Raw genomic sequence first — 14,989 nt, forward strand, 5'->3', positions numbered from 1 at the left:
CTGACATCACCTGAAAGTTCCTTCTCTACTCATAATACTTGGGTCATTGCAGGTTTTGTTTTGGAGGGGTTAATAATCATGCCAGAACCTTTTTATGTTCATGTTCTCTCCCCATACAAATGTGCTGCTTGGAACCATGAGAAAAACAAAACCACAAGAGAGGCAGGGTAACTGAGGAGGGGGCAGTAGCACCCAGGCTTGGAGAGGGCCTCTGGAGCACAGAGGCACCCTGGAAACCCACAATGATCTGTGGTTTGTCCCCCAACAATCTCTCAGGTTCAGAGCTCACATTAGGGGGCTGCAGGATTCACTGGGCTGCTCTTGGCTTTTAGAGGGAAAACAATAAAGTCTAAAAAAGGCCACTTACAGAGACAAATGAGTTGGGCAGGGCCGGAAAGATTTCCTTCACATATACAGGCACAGTACAGTTTACACTCAATAAAACGTCAAGGGAAAAAAAGAAGTGAGTTGTCCTTCATAAATACCAACGGCTTCTCTGGAATCTGGACTCTTCCGGCATTTGATGCAAGTTACAAACCCTCACCCTAAAGGGAGCAGGGGCTAGGGAGGAACGCACACATAAGCATGCATAGAGCACAGATCGTCAGAATGCAGACCTCAGAAACCCACCTAAAGGCCTGTGGTGGGAATGAAGCCCTAGAATCCCTGATGCTAAATGCTTCTTAAAGCTGGCCATTAATGCTAATCTGCTACTTCTGCTTGTTTTCAACGCTCCGGGCTCCAAGCCCAGTTACTTCACCTGGTCCTGCCTGGGTAGAAGGAGGTGGGGGACAAACCAGCCTAACATCCGGATTCCCCAAGCAGGTGAGCCTGCTCTCTCCACCTGGGCCCCACCGGGTGTCTGCGCATCTAGGGCAGGGCCCTCCTGCTCTGTTCGCCTTCCTCCCCAGCCCCGCGGCCCCCGGTTGGCGATCGTGCCCACCGGCCCCCGGGGAGGCCGCCTGGGCCTCACCGTCTTCTTCGCCGGTGTCTCCTTCTTCCTCTTCTTCTCCGAGTTGCTGTGGTAGGGCAGGTCGCGGCCGCGGTAGGACGGGCCCCGGCTGAGCTCGAGCTCGCTGTAGGGAGGCAACGTGTCGTCGGGCGTGTCCTCCTCGTCGTCTGGAGGCGCGCCCGCCTCGTAGGTGGCCGGCGGCGACCAGGCGTAGTAGGAGGCGCTGCGAGGGCCGAGCTGTGAGCTCAGCTTCGACGGCGTCTCGAGGCTGCCGCCGCGGCTGGCGCCCTCTGGCCGCACCTGCCGCTCCAGCCCGGACCCGCGAAACGAGTGGTCGTACTTGGGCGTGGTGCCCGGCGTGCGGCTCACCAGGCGCGGCAAGTGCGCGTCGTCCGGCGGCCGCCGGCGCTGGGGGCTGTAGGACCAGCCGCGGTCCGCGTCGGTCAGGGGCTCCCGGCTGCGGCTCCGCGGCCCATAGTACTCCTCCAGCGAGCCGTCCTGGTAGAGGCCCCCGTGCGCCCGCGCCTCCGAGCGCTCGAAGCGGCTCCCGCCTCGGAGGTCCTGCTTGTTGCCGTCCGCCCTGCGGGACCGCGGGCCGTAGGAGTCGGCAAAGGCCGCGAGCTCATCCATGGAGACGGCCGGCACCCCGGTGGCGAAGTTCTTCCGGGACAGCATCTCCGATTTGGAGCGCTGCTGGCTGCGGACAGAGGAGGCGCTGGTCAGTCCTTGAAAGGCCCAGGTACCCAAGACCTGTCAGACGCGCGAGGCAGGGAGCTGAGCTGGGATCTAAGGACCCCATCGCGGCTGGGGCCTCGCTCAGGAGACTGCGCGGCCCGACACGGCTCTGCTCCTGGCTGGATGTATCACCCCAGGCACCTCTCACGCCTCAGAATCACAGCCAAGTCAAGGCGTCCGCCCATCTGGTGAGTTAGCGTTAAGGATTAACGGGTTGTGTGAAAAAAACCTCTTTGTGATCTACACGGTGCTGAAACACACGTGGGCCTTCTTTTGGCCATTATGATATGACCTCTGGTTGACAGCCTCCTGACTCACTTCTCACACCCTCGAAGCCGGCATGGGCGATGTGGCCTGCTGTCCAAACAGCTGTGGCCCACGGAGCCCTGTATTATTTGGTGAGAAACAGAGAGGCCTTTTCCTTCCTCAGAGTGAAGGGCAAGTTACCTCGTGGGGCAACAGGCCAGAGGGACCCCGCAGTTGGTTCTTTGGGAGAAGAGCAATAGCTACTGTCCTTCGATATAAAGGATAAGTGAGTGGGGAAGGTGCTATCCGGGCATTGGCCATACCAAACCAAACACACATCTTGTCCCTTCACATTCACTGGCCACATGACCCTGTGTAAGTCCCTTAGAATTTTTTAAGTTTCAGTTTCCCCAGCTAAAACTGGAAGGACATTAATAGTACCTGCCTTTTAGAATTATGAGAATCAAATCCAACAGTATAACATAATTGGCATTTGACTTTTCACAAAACAAATGATCAAAAATGAGAGAGATGATGGGTGGGGTCTTTTAGAGGTTACAAGATAAAATATATGAGAAGGGCAGAGAAATGTCAACAGGGTTCATTAAAGGGTCTAGAGAATCCTCTTCAAAGAGCCTTGACTGATTACTTCTGCACATGGTGCCCCAAGCGTTCCCTTGCTTAATACATGTGGGAAAGGGGTGTTCAATAGGCACAGAGAGAGATGAGGCAAGATAACCTAGAAGGGCAGACAGAGATGTTCTCGGATCACTGCAGCCTCAGACCCATCCTGCCCCCCAGCTTTTGGCTCCTCATGCCCAGCACTGGAGCTGCCTTGCCACAGTTAGCCTCACCTGTGCCTGAAGCTCTCCCGATCCTCTTTGTTATACTCCATGGCCGAGGGCCCCCGGCTGGCCCCACTGCTGCCTCCCATGACCCCTGACCAGTAGTCAGGATTGCTCTCCAAGTCCCCAGACACAGGGAACTGCTTGTTCCGCATCTGATGGTAAGATTGGCGGAAACTGCTGTCCTCCTCATGCAGAGAGCTGAGTTCCGAGATGGTGTTGTTATCTGCAAGGACAAAAACTAGGCATGACAGAGCTTTCTACCTGTAGGACAGAACAGGAACTTGGTTAAGGGCTAACACTGGAATCTTTGGGAAACTCCCACCCGAGGGTCTCAGTCCTGTCCAGGGTGGGTTGTAGTCCTGAACTAATGGTATTTGTGTTCTCAGCTCAGCAGCAACTGGCTTCAGTTGGAAGCCTAGTTGCCGACAGAGGGGAGGCTTCCCACATGCTCTGTTCTTAGAATAGGAAAACAATTGTTATTGTTCCACCTAAGGCAGGCTTTCCAGAACTTAGGCTCTCTGCAGCTGGTCTCCTCCTAGTATATCATCCTCGCTCAAATATTTTGCTTCTTCTTGTTTAAATCAGTGATGAGCCATGATGATCCCAGCCATGAGGCAAAGGGGACAAAATGAGAGAAAAGCCACAGATCACAGTATCTTCCCTGCTGTTATCTGAGTCCCAAGATGGAGCCTTCAGAGCCAGTCCCATGCTGTGGTTCACACGCACCCCATCCCAGCTGCTGCTGTGCCCCTCCCCACAGAGCAAGGAGCCCACAGGACAAAGAGAGTGTGCACACCCTGCTCCTGGATGTTCATCCAGGAATTTGGAATATTTTCCCTGAACAGTACCAAGCTCATTTCTGTGGCTTGAGTAGACCTCTTCACTCCCCAGACTGTTCAGGTGTATGTGGCCATGGATGGCCAGGATAGCTGTTTGGAAGTGTAGGAAGAAATGGGGAAGGCTAGGCTGCACTTATGGTCCATGGACCTCCACTTATGCTCTAGTCCCAGCCCAAAAATGTAAAAAAGGAGGGGATGGTCACAGCTTTCTCATTTTTTAGGGTGGCCTAAGTAGCTTTTCACAAAAGCACTTGTGAATAAGGACCAGAATCACAATTTGGAAAGAAAAAAAAAAAAAAGAAACTATTTATTTAGAAAACTTTGAAATGGATTGAATTTCATATTACTTAAAAAATAAATCTAGCAAATCTATTTGTAATGTAACTGAATCCATTGAAAATCCATTGTTTTCTAAAAATCCTTTGAACTTCAAACTATTATCAGAATCAACAATTATAAGTTGTAGGGCCTGGCTGCCGAATGAGAGGTAAACTAAGATCAGATGTGGGAAGCACAAGTGTGTGTCTCATGTTCCCCTCTACTTTATCTCCTCCCTATCCCCAACAGTCCTTAGAGGAGCAGAGGAATTTTGCTGGCTCCCACCCCTGAAGGGAAGGGTGGGCCTCCCTGCACAGCATAAACACAATCTCCTTACGAGGACACAGGGCTGAGCAGGAATGCCATTCAGTTTGGTCATGTGATCAGTTGGTTTTGAATTATAATCTAAGTCTTTTGTTCCTCATAAGGAGAATGGTCTAGTGCCTGCCTATTTCAAAGGGAAATAACTCAGATCCTATTGATTAATAAAATCTTGTCTTCCTTTTCTCACGATGCCAGTGAATTCCAGTCTTCTGGGAACCCCACAGAAGAGAACTTTAAAATGCACCAAGTGTGTTTATTGGAAAATTACATTATTGGCTCAGAACTTGCCTTAAACTTCAGGGAATAATGGACATTATTCATCTCTCCAGATGTGAGGGAGAGATGTTTCTCCATTCATATGATGGATAGTCCAGGATGTATGCTGTTCTGAAACTTCTGCCACAGTGAACGTGAACATCAACATCCCCCACTTCAGAGACACCTAGCAGTGGGACTCTAGGACAGCAGAGGCAAACTTCGTGTAAAGGGCCAGGTAGTAAGCACTGTGGGCTTTGCAAGTCTTCCTGTCACAACTATTCAACTCTGCTACTGCAATAGGAAAGGAATCATGGGTAAGACAAGTAGATTGGCATGGCTGTGTTCCAAGAAAATTTACTTCAAAAATAGGAGGTGGAACATATGTGCCCTGGGAGCTGTGGTTTGCTGATTCCAGACTAAAATATCCCCAGAGCAAGCCCCTACTTACAGGGAGCAGGTGAATGAGGCTCACACATTCTGGGAAATTCATAGGCCTGACCCTGAAACTCCCATGCCTCACAGAATCTATTACTCCTTTGCCACACCTGCAACTAGGTGTGGCTCATTTTATGATGAGATCTTTAAGACCATCCCGTGGCCATGATCCATCCCAGGGTTTACTTTGCTCTTCGGGGATAGAACCTCTCAAAGTAAGGAGAACTTAGATTTCTGCTTCATCTCTGTGCAGTTATTGCAATGTGAACTTAGATTTCTGCTTCATCTCTGTGCAGTTATTGCAATGTGAACTTAGATTTCTGCTTCATCTCTGTGCAGTTATTGCAATGTGTAGGTTCCAAGAGCTCTGGGTTCAATTCTGGCACTGGCAGTGAGTACTGGCACTGGTTACTTTCCCCTCGGCCTCCCTTTCCTCCTCCATAAAATGAGGGAGGTACATTCAACAATCTCAGTCTCTTTCTTCCCGCTCCAACATCCTAAAGTCCCAAGAGTTAGAAGGCTGTGATCTTTGAATATAAACTGCTACTGCAGCCATAGCACCATCCACAGTTGGCTCCAAAGTTTCTAGTTTAGCAGCAAAGCACAGGACAGCAAACCACAGACCTGGGTTGTAGTCCTGATACTGTCATTTCCACCTTCTGGGCTTCAGTTTCTTCATCTGTTGACCCAGGCCACCCCTTGGACTCTTAAGATTCCTTGGTCATTACCTTCTGGCTAGCCAGGCCTTTGGAGACCACTTTAATCCAGGCAGACAGGAGACATCATCTCAACCGGGATCTACCCTTTATTTTTAACCTCTGTTTTTTCTCTGAGCTGTGAGTTCACAGATTTCCTCCACGGGCTTTCTCCTTGGACTCTGACTCTCTCTCTGTCTGTCCCCTTACAGGGATCCATGACAACACTGTTACAACTAGCTTGTCAAGTGCAGTGACATCTGCATTCCTGACATTCCAATCTGGAGATGGTCTTTTTATAGCCAGTGTGGTGGGAGGAGGCAGCAATGGATGCAACTCAGACAGGATGAAATTAGAATCGCAAACTGGGAGGAATATGTTGTCCTTAATCTGAATCAAGTTCCTCTAGTCTGGGTCTGTTTTCCCAACAATGCCATTGAGTCTGGAGTTGGTTCCAAGACAAGGAGGGTTCAAAGAGAGCAATGTAGTGACCGCACTCCCACGCCTGCCAGCACCTCTGACAATTAGCCCATCCATGTCAGACCTGCCCTGTGCTGCTTTTCATGATAGACAGTAATGTGGAGTCCAAATCAAGAATCAGCTATGTCAGCGGCAAAGTCTCCACGGTCTGTGGGTGAGTTAAGCGTTGGGGCCCTGCCGCCTACAGACTCAATAATTAAAACATTCTTTTGACTTTTTGCTTGCCCCTCAGTCTCTGCCACTAGGTATCTGAAAGGAATGTAGGCATCTTTTTTATGAGATTCATTTGGCAGACTTGTTCTTTTACTTTCATTGATATGGCAAGTTGGCAGCTGGACTGTCATTCGAGGCTAGGGCCTTTCATGTTGGAAAAAACTGACACTGAAGCTTCCCCATTGTAAGCCATTATTTTGAATATATTTTAAAGGGAGTAGTAGGGAAAGGCTGTTTTAATAAAATGGTGCCAACCCCACTGCACAGCCCAGCAATACTGACTGCCCCATGCGAGAGGCAACAGAAGCCAAGATGGTACATGATGCTCTATTCTTTTTTTAAAAATCCTATTATAGTTTATTACAGGATATTGGATATAGTTCCCTGTTATCACCCTATCCTTCATACCAGAACCCTTTTTTTCTTTCCTCCCTGTACTCAAAGCTACTTTCTTTAGCGTGGTGTCACCAGCACCCCTACTAATTCTGACCCTGAAAGCTCAGGGTTCCCCATATATGGTCACCCCCAAATCCCTTTTAGCATGATGCACAGAACACATAAAACTAACAGATGCTCACATCTGCTTCTCATCCTTCTGGCTGGATCAAACTGAGCCAGCTCCTTCTCGACATAGTATAAGACCTTCATGGAGTCTCTCTCTTTATCAGCTTGGATCCGGTAACCTTTGCGAACTGTTGAGAAACAAACAAGATAGTAAGCTGAAAAAAAATCAGGAAAAGGTGACTTCCATGTAACTTACCAGTAGAAAACATGGGTCCCAGATAGGGACCCATGTGATTCAACTCTTTTTTAAATCACCCAGAAATAGTAACCTATATTTCTATATATGGAACCATACCCTTTATCAGATGGTTCCATTAGAATGGAGGATTGGCACATCAAGAAAAAACTTCTGTTCCAGTAACCTCTCCTTCCTACTTCCTGACCTCTTATAGCTCCACTTAAAGATTATCTTCTCAAAGTTTGGGGGAGTATACTCACACTAAAAAAGACCACTTTCTAGACTAGGGATACAGATCACTCTACAGTCTGAGGATCATACCTTCACTTGGAAGCACATGTAGCTTTAAAACAGATACCCAAACGTCAGAGACCTTGACACAGGTGGCCTAAAAGCCTGTAGTTGCCTGTACAAAAATTCCATAACTAGGCGATGCCTAAGAGCTAATATTAGATTGCAGGCTTTATACACAGTAGAACAAAATAAAATGCATGGATTACTAATTATGGTTCCATTATTATTTCTTTAGCATTTTCCCCTTAGGAAAGGGAATACCATATTTTAGACATGATTAAGTCAATCTGCTGCAATGTGGTTACAGGCAGGTGCTATTTTCAGGGCTTAGTAAAAATAAAACAAAACTAAAGCGTGAGAGATAATACCATCCTCTACGTTCTCATCACTCACGTTGGCAGAGACAAAGGCTGCTGAAGCCTGGTATCACTTAAGCATCAACCTAATCCAATACCAGCCCCAAGGGTGATCAGACACAGACAGCTCTAATATTCACAGATAAGACAAAGAGAAAACAAGAAAGAGAAAGGACTGGGATGGGGACAGAACAGCAGGGGTAACAGACAAGGCCTGCGGGCACTGGGACGTGCTAGGCACCGCGCTACGTGCTTTCCGTGGACTCAGTCCTCGCAACTGCATAAGGAGTCAGCTGTTAGCAGCCGTGCTTCACGGACGAGGAAACTTTGGTTCAGAGCAGTTTTATAACTTGCTCAGCAATAAGTGGCAGTGCCGGGACTGGAATGTAGTCTGAAGGAAGCCCAACAATACTGGGCCACCTGTCTGTCTGGAGTCTGGGGCCAGAAGCAGCAGAGAGAGATGAAAGGAAGACAAAAAGGAAGAACCCAGAGGTGGACCTTGGGCATCCGAGGCACTGTCCTACCATGCAGCCAGTCAGGACCATACAATGGGGATGGAAACAGATGACCCACCCCCAACACTCTCTATTCCCAGAGCAGGGAAAATACCACAAGGAAACCACACAACTGCACGTGTCTCTGGAGAAAGTTCTGCGTTTTGCTCTCTGATTATGTTCCCCTGCTGTGGACATAGCCCCCTACACAAGCATGTATGTGGAAGATTAAAATATCATCTTTCACAGACTCTAATCACAGCCCTGGTGTTGAAAACTGGGAAGACGCCCACACATCCATTTGCAGGTGCACTGGTTTTCTCTATAAGCATAGGATGGACAGTCCACCTTCAGCTTCAATTGTGGAATTACTTTAAAAAATTAATGAATCTCAGCACACGCTTTTTAGTGACACCTTCTCCCAGAGGTTAGATCCTTAATCCTTATGCAGAAGCAATTATTAGCAGAAATGGTTTTATTTATCAGCCTCCACACCCTCCCATCTCTGCAGAGGCGTTTACAGAGTAGCACAGACAGTTCAATTAAAATGCAATTATCCCACGGAACTGCTATGTCTGTTCTGAGGTGTTTGTGTCTGATGAATAAAACACAGGGCTAGGAAGTGGGGAACTGGGCACCCTGTAGGCCACGAGGACCTCAAATAAGTGGTGACCTATCCAGGATTCAGTTTGCATGTCCACAAAATACAACTAATAATTTTCACCTTTTAAATAATCTTATAAGTCAGAGAAGACAAATACATAAATGAAAAAAAGAAGACAACAAAGACCAACTCAGTGGAGCACTTTGAGTTCTTTGTAATTATTAGGGGTGGCGCAAACAACATCTCATCCAAAAGACTTTCTTTTTCTCCAGCTAGAAAAGTTTTCTCTTTTCTCTATCCAACCCCCAACTTACAAATCATTTACTTTGAACTTTCATCATATGTCCCTTAATATATTCCTACTTGTTTCAAATGATATGTATAAATGTCTAATCTTCCAAAAGATTCTTGAGGGAAAAGAATGCTTATCATTCTAGCTCAGTGGAACGCCCAGGATGGTGCTCTACAGAGTATATTCCTAAACAAACGTAGTATGTTTGTTTGAGCTGAAATGGTGCCAGCCTGGGGATGGGTGTGAGGTTAATGCTTTCTTAAGAAAGATTATTTACAGTAGAATTTCTCTCTCTAGATTGTAAACTTCCTGAGATCAAGGACCAGTTCTCTCTGTGTATCTATGATTCCTGAGCACCTAGCATAGAGCCTAGCACATTGCAGACACTCCAAACATGTGAGTTTGTATGAATGAATGAATGAAGTGAAAATCAGGAATAGAAACTGTATTACAGGGAATTGCAAAGTAAGGCAGAAGAGACATGTGGTGGGTTTGTTGGAGAATTTTGAACAGGAAGGGGAAGCCTTGAATGGTAGCTTGAGGGAGCAGCAAAGTTTAGGCAAGTTTTGTTATTTTTATTGATGATTATATTTTTAGTCTGCTTCCCTGGTGGCTCAGAGGTAAAGAATCCACTTGCCAGTGTAGGAGATGCAAATTTGATCCCTGGTCCAGGAAGATCCCCTGGAGAAGGAAATGGCAACCCACTCCAGTATTCTTGCTTGGAGAACCCCATGGACAAATGAGCCTGGGGGGCTACAGTCCATAGCACTGCAAAAGAGTCAGACACAACTTAGGGACTGTAAACAATATTTTTAGTTAAGAAAAGGAGCATGTTTATAGGCCTTAAAGAAGGGGTCTACTCTACCTGCAGCTGTGTCTTTAGGTGTTCTTAATATGTGAAGTGCTGTTATGGCAGACATTCAGTAATACTTAGATAAAGGGGGAAAAGTATTGCTATATGGAACAATGTACCAGCTGTACCCTGGTGGTAAGAGAAGGCTGCCACCCCAAGCAACAGTTGGAAATCTCCCTTAATTGCAACTTGGATTGGAGCTTAGATTGCTTTCTGTGTCGTTATAAGAATTTACGCTCCTAATTATGACACAGATTGATCATGTATGCATAGGTTATCATGCCTCTGAAAAGATGAAGATGTCAGCTTCACCTTTCAGTACTGGCATTATAAAGAGACATTACTGTACTACATATTGGGTTGGCCAAAAAGTTTGTTTGGGTTTTCCTGTAACATCTTATGAAAAACCTGAACACACCTTTTGGCCAGCCCAATACTTTCAGATTTTATTCTCAGTCACACCAGCTCATAATTTCAGAAATCTAAATCTGTCCCCTTTGTCGAAAAGGACAGAGTGGAGCACTGACAGACTTCAGAGGCATCATCCGTTTGGTTTCAGCAGTTAAAAAGCTAGGCGCTTCTCCCTTGAAAAGACTTTTTTTTTTAACCAAAAGCTGTAAATTCGATTAGGCAGCACACTATAATTCTCTCATTGTGGCAGGAACTGACTCTGTGTCACATATATGCTCAGGAGCATAGAAAACATCAGAAAACCTTTCTTGATCCCTCCAAGCAGATGAGACTTTGCCTTCTCTGAGCTGACATCAGAGATTAGTCTTATTACATGCTCCTTTCTATTTTTTTACTCATTTTATTTCCATTCACAAGCCGCCCAAAACCATTCTGCTGGACTGTAAACTCCTTGAGAAAAAATTTGTAGACATTCATTAAATTTTTCTTGATTTGAAAACAGAATGGTGTTGGGCTGATTTTTATCTGTAATTTAGATCAGAGAACTCTCTGAGGTGTGGTGATATTTTAAAAAGAAATATCCTACAATATTTAATAACAAATATCCTACAATATTTTTATTGGTCAAAGACCAGCATTTTTTGGAAAATGACTTTTTTCCTGGTGATGTTTCAGTTCAGGGTCAATGGAAGATTTATTTCTCTTTTGAATTTCAGTCTGGTCCAAGTCCTTTGGTTGGTGTGGTTTTCATACTTCAGCTCCTCTAATTTACTAGCCTCACCAACTTTGATTTTTACTGGAGAGGGAATATTGGGATATTCATTTTGATGCCAAATTTAAAAAATTCTTACTGTTAAAAGATAATTCTGATCCAATTAAGACTCAACTATTTTTCAGCTAATTTCCCCTTTAACACCAAATTCAATTTGTAGAACTTGCAAAAGTGTCTAAGGCAGATATCCATGGGTATATAGCCTTGTTCTTCCTGTCCTATCTTAATAAGCTAAGGAAGGCTGTTTATGGATAATGGAACAGCTGCCAGATTCCACCCCCAGGGTGGCAGCAGCTCAGCTGTGGGAGGAGTGATGCTTAAAATTTGCATATTCTCTGTATACATACAGTAGGCATATATCCTTATTAGTTTGAAAAATGACATTTCAAAACCCTACTTGCCTATTCAGTTCTTTTGTAAGAAGGATGAGTGGAGACCAGGTAGATATGAAAATAAAATGGATTCAAGCAAGGGAAGAGAGAAGTGCATTAATTAAGGTGGGAGATGATGGCAGCAATGACTAGGATAGTTGAGTAGAGATGGACCAATTCAAAGTTATTTTGAGATCCTATCTGAAGGACTTGGTGACCAACTGGATTCGAGAAGTGAGGAAGAGGAAGGGATAAGGATGTCTGGTTTGGGCTACTAGGTGGGTAATAATGCCATCCGCTGAAATGAGAAATGCTGGAGTTGGTCTGAGGTTGAGAAACAGCAGATGAATTCCATTTCCTAGATAGAGGTTGAATTGAAATTGAAAGACATTCAGGTAGAAATGTCCAGAAGGCAGTTGGATATGTGGGACTGAGGAACAGGAGAGAGGATGGACATAAAGACTGGCAGTCATCAGCATACAGATGATGACTGAGGCCATGAACAAGGTAAGATTTCCCAGGGAGAGGACCTTGGACAAAACAGAAACACCAACATCTAGGGGATGTGCAGAGGACGAACAGCCAGCATATAGTGAAATGGCTAGGAAAAGCTACAAAATACAGTGTTGAGGAGGGCAAAGAATATGAATGTATCATCAGGGGTGGCAAATGTTGAGAAGTCAAGGGGGGCAAGCTTTGAAAGGCATCCTTTAGACTTAGCAATAAGGCAGTCTTGGCAAGAGCTGGTCTTTGGAGTGGTGAAAGTGACAGCAAGACAGAAGTTAGCTGAGGAGAGGAAATGGAGACATTAAATATTCAAAACTCTATCAAGGAGTTTATCTGTGAAGAGGGGAAAGTGGACAGGGACACAGTATTAGAGGACTAAGGGTTTTTGCAAATTGTTGTATTTTAATGCGAGATCTGAGCATGTATTGAATGTGGATAGGAAGAAGTCACTGAAGAAGGAAAGGCTGGACCCATGAGGTGGGAATGGGGTGGGATTTAGAGAGTCAATAAAAAGAAAAACTTGACAAAGCAATGAATCCAGAGCAGGGCAGGAGGAGACAGTCCTTTTTTTTTTTTTTTTTTTTGTAAAGAGGTAATAAATAGCTGCTATGAAGAATGGGAGAAGGAGTCAGGATTCCTTTTCTGTCTCCCCCATTTGGTAACTAACTGGCTATACTATATATAGCTCATCAAAGATGCTTTTCAACTACACAGAACATTCAAAGAGTATTGTGTACAAATGTAATCTGAAAAATTACTGTTGCTAGATGATTACCCTAAAATTGAAGTAGCATAAAAATATAAAATAAGCTACATTTACATCTTTATAAATCAGCATTTCTTAACACTTCGAACATTCTTTGAAAAACAATCTACATGGAACACTAGCTTAAGCCACCTTTCTTAAAGGAGAAACAGCTAAATGCTATCAGTAATTCTGGCCACAGGACCATGAGTACAGAAATGTGCCTGGTAGGGATCATGAAGAATTCACTCCTGACTCAGTAAGCCAGGTAACACGAGCCAGACTGGCTGTGGCCAAAGCTGGTTATGCATCCTCCCCTTTTTCCTGGGGAACAGAATTCTGACTGTTCATTTCTGAGGTGAATAGGTGTTTTGGCCTAACAGATGAGTCTTGGTGGGTCCAAGTCAATCTGGCTTAGGAATGGACACAGGACATAATTCTTGCCAATAAAATGACAGTAGAAGTCTGCTGGAAGGGAAGGAGACTTATGGACAAGCTTTCCTCCCTCTTGGGAAAAGGAGCACAAGGAAGAAGCATATCTTTTCCATCTCTGAATGCATATAGTGTCTGAGACTATGGGATCCGGAGGGGAGCTCGTCCAGGAGAACAGAGGATACACTCAGGATGCTGAACACAAGATGGAAAGAAGCAGGTCCTTCAGGGATGCCACTTGAATTCTTCCATTAACCAACCCCTGAACCACCTTACCTTGGAATTTCTCACTATGTGAAATCATATTTTTTTCCTGTTTTTTTTTTAAGCCACTTCTAACTACAGTTGGTTAGCATGGCAGGATGGAGTCAAAATGATTGAACTGCAACAAGCAGGAACTGGAAAAAAGTTGAAAATAGGACAGAAGTATTTGCCATCCTATAAATAATAGTTATTTTATTAAGAGAATCTACTCAATAAACTAAGGGGGAAGGGTCCCGGTGGGAAGGAAAGAGAAAGAAGATTGGGAGAAAAAGGCAGCGACGAGTCCTGTTAATGCCTCTTTTGTCCTCTGCATCCTTTGGGAAAATGGACTGTATTGTCTTTATTTCTCTAATACCCTGTGTGTCCTTGATTATTAACTTTTACTTCTCAGTCTATGACTCATTCCCAATCTCATACGTCAGAATTCCACTAATAGTTTCTGAGAGAGAAAAAACACAAGTACCAGTTACTCACTGAGGATATCCACCCCTTCCATGGTGGAGCACTGACAGGTCACTAAATGATCTAGACCTTCGGCCCCCGATTCCCACTGAAGTCTGTCCAGAGCCCTCCGGGGGAGAAACGTCTGTTTCACCAACCCTAGTGGCTCATTTACAACTAGGAATCTAAAAGTCACCTCCTAAATATATTCTGTACACAGTTCTAACCTTTACTACTCTGTATAGTCCCCTTCAGATGCCTCCAGGAAAGCTACATTTTAACGCCCCTATACTCTTCTGCTGCTGCTGCTGCTAAGCCGCTTCAGTCGTGTCCGACTCTGTGCGACCCCATAGACAGCAGCCCACCAGGCTCCCCCGTCCCTGGGATTCTCCAGGCAAGGACACTGGAGTGGGTTGCCATTTCCTTCTCCAATGCATGAAAGTGAAAAGTGAAAGTGAAGTCGGTCAGTCGTGTCCGACTCTTAGCGACCCCATAGACTGCAGCCCACCAGGCTCCTCCATCCATGGGATTTTCCAGGCAGGAGTACTGGAGTGGGGTGCCATTGCCTTCTCCGCCTATACTCTTCTACCACTGCCCATAACAACAAATTTATCATGCCCTCAGTGGTGCTAATCATCATCCAAAGAAACTACTTACCAGTTATTTCTTCTCTGTCTCGGATATACACCACTAGACAACTTGGGCTCATTCTAAAGTTTTCTAACATCTAATTGCTTGCTCTTTCAAAGCATCTCTCAGATTTACCACTCAACTCCCTTTGTCTGCATCATAATGTCCCACCTGAAACATATCAATCACACCTCGGCTCAAGGTCTCTGGTTCTCCTCTGTCCTACTCACCACTAGCTTTGTCAGCATGTCACCTCGCCGCTCAGGAGCCTGGCTACAGGGGTTCTCACTTACTATGGCACCAACCCAGGCTCTTCTGGAGGGGTTCCAAGGCCCTGCCTAATCTGGCTCCACCATATTCTTCCATGGTCTTCCAGTCAGACCAACAAGCTGGACACTGTCAAACACACACTGTTCTTTTAGCTCTGGCTTTCCATTA

The 14,989-nt window shown here is 45.6% G+C and overlaps 1 protein-coding gene and 1 long non-coding RNA gene across 8 annotated transcripts in view; one reads left to right on the forward strand and one right to left on the reverse strand.

Annotated features, from left to right (window-relative positions):
* LOC138986828 (uncharacterized) overlaps nt 1–14,989 on the forward strand; it is a 124,393-nt gene that overhangs the window by 64,163 nt on the left and 45,241 nt on the right. The gene's annotated exons all lie outside the window — the stretch shown is intronic.
* The window catches only part of ILDR2 (immunoglobulin like domain containing receptor 2), a 72,181-nt gene that overhangs the window by 7,007 nt on the left and 50,185 nt on the right, over nt 1–14,989 (reverse strand). For all 6 annotated transcript variants that reach the window (XR_011463450.1, XM_070366736.1, XM_070366737.1 and 3 more), the window contains 3 exons: nt 6,922–7,035; nt 2,788–3,004; nt 974–1,649 (listed from right to left, as the gene is read on the reverse strand). Coding sequence is in view for 5 of the 6 variants with exons in the window: in XM_070366736.1 (XP_070222837.1) it covers nt 974–1,649; nt 2,788–3,004; nt 6,922–7,035 (1,007 nt within the window). In the remaining variant the exon portion in view is untranslated. The remainder of the gene's footprint in view (nt 1–973; nt 1,650–2,787; nt 3,005–6,921; nt 7,036–14,989) is intronic.

The sequence above is a fragment of the Bos mutus genome, chromosome 3 (genome assembly GCF_027580195.1).
Source record: "Bos mutus isolate GX-2022 chromosome 3, NWIPB_WYAK_1.1, whole genome shotgun sequence".
In the NCBI taxonomy this organism is placed as follows: domain Eukaryota; kingdom Metazoa; phylum Chordata; class Mammalia; order Artiodactyla; family Bovidae; genus Bos; species Bos mutus.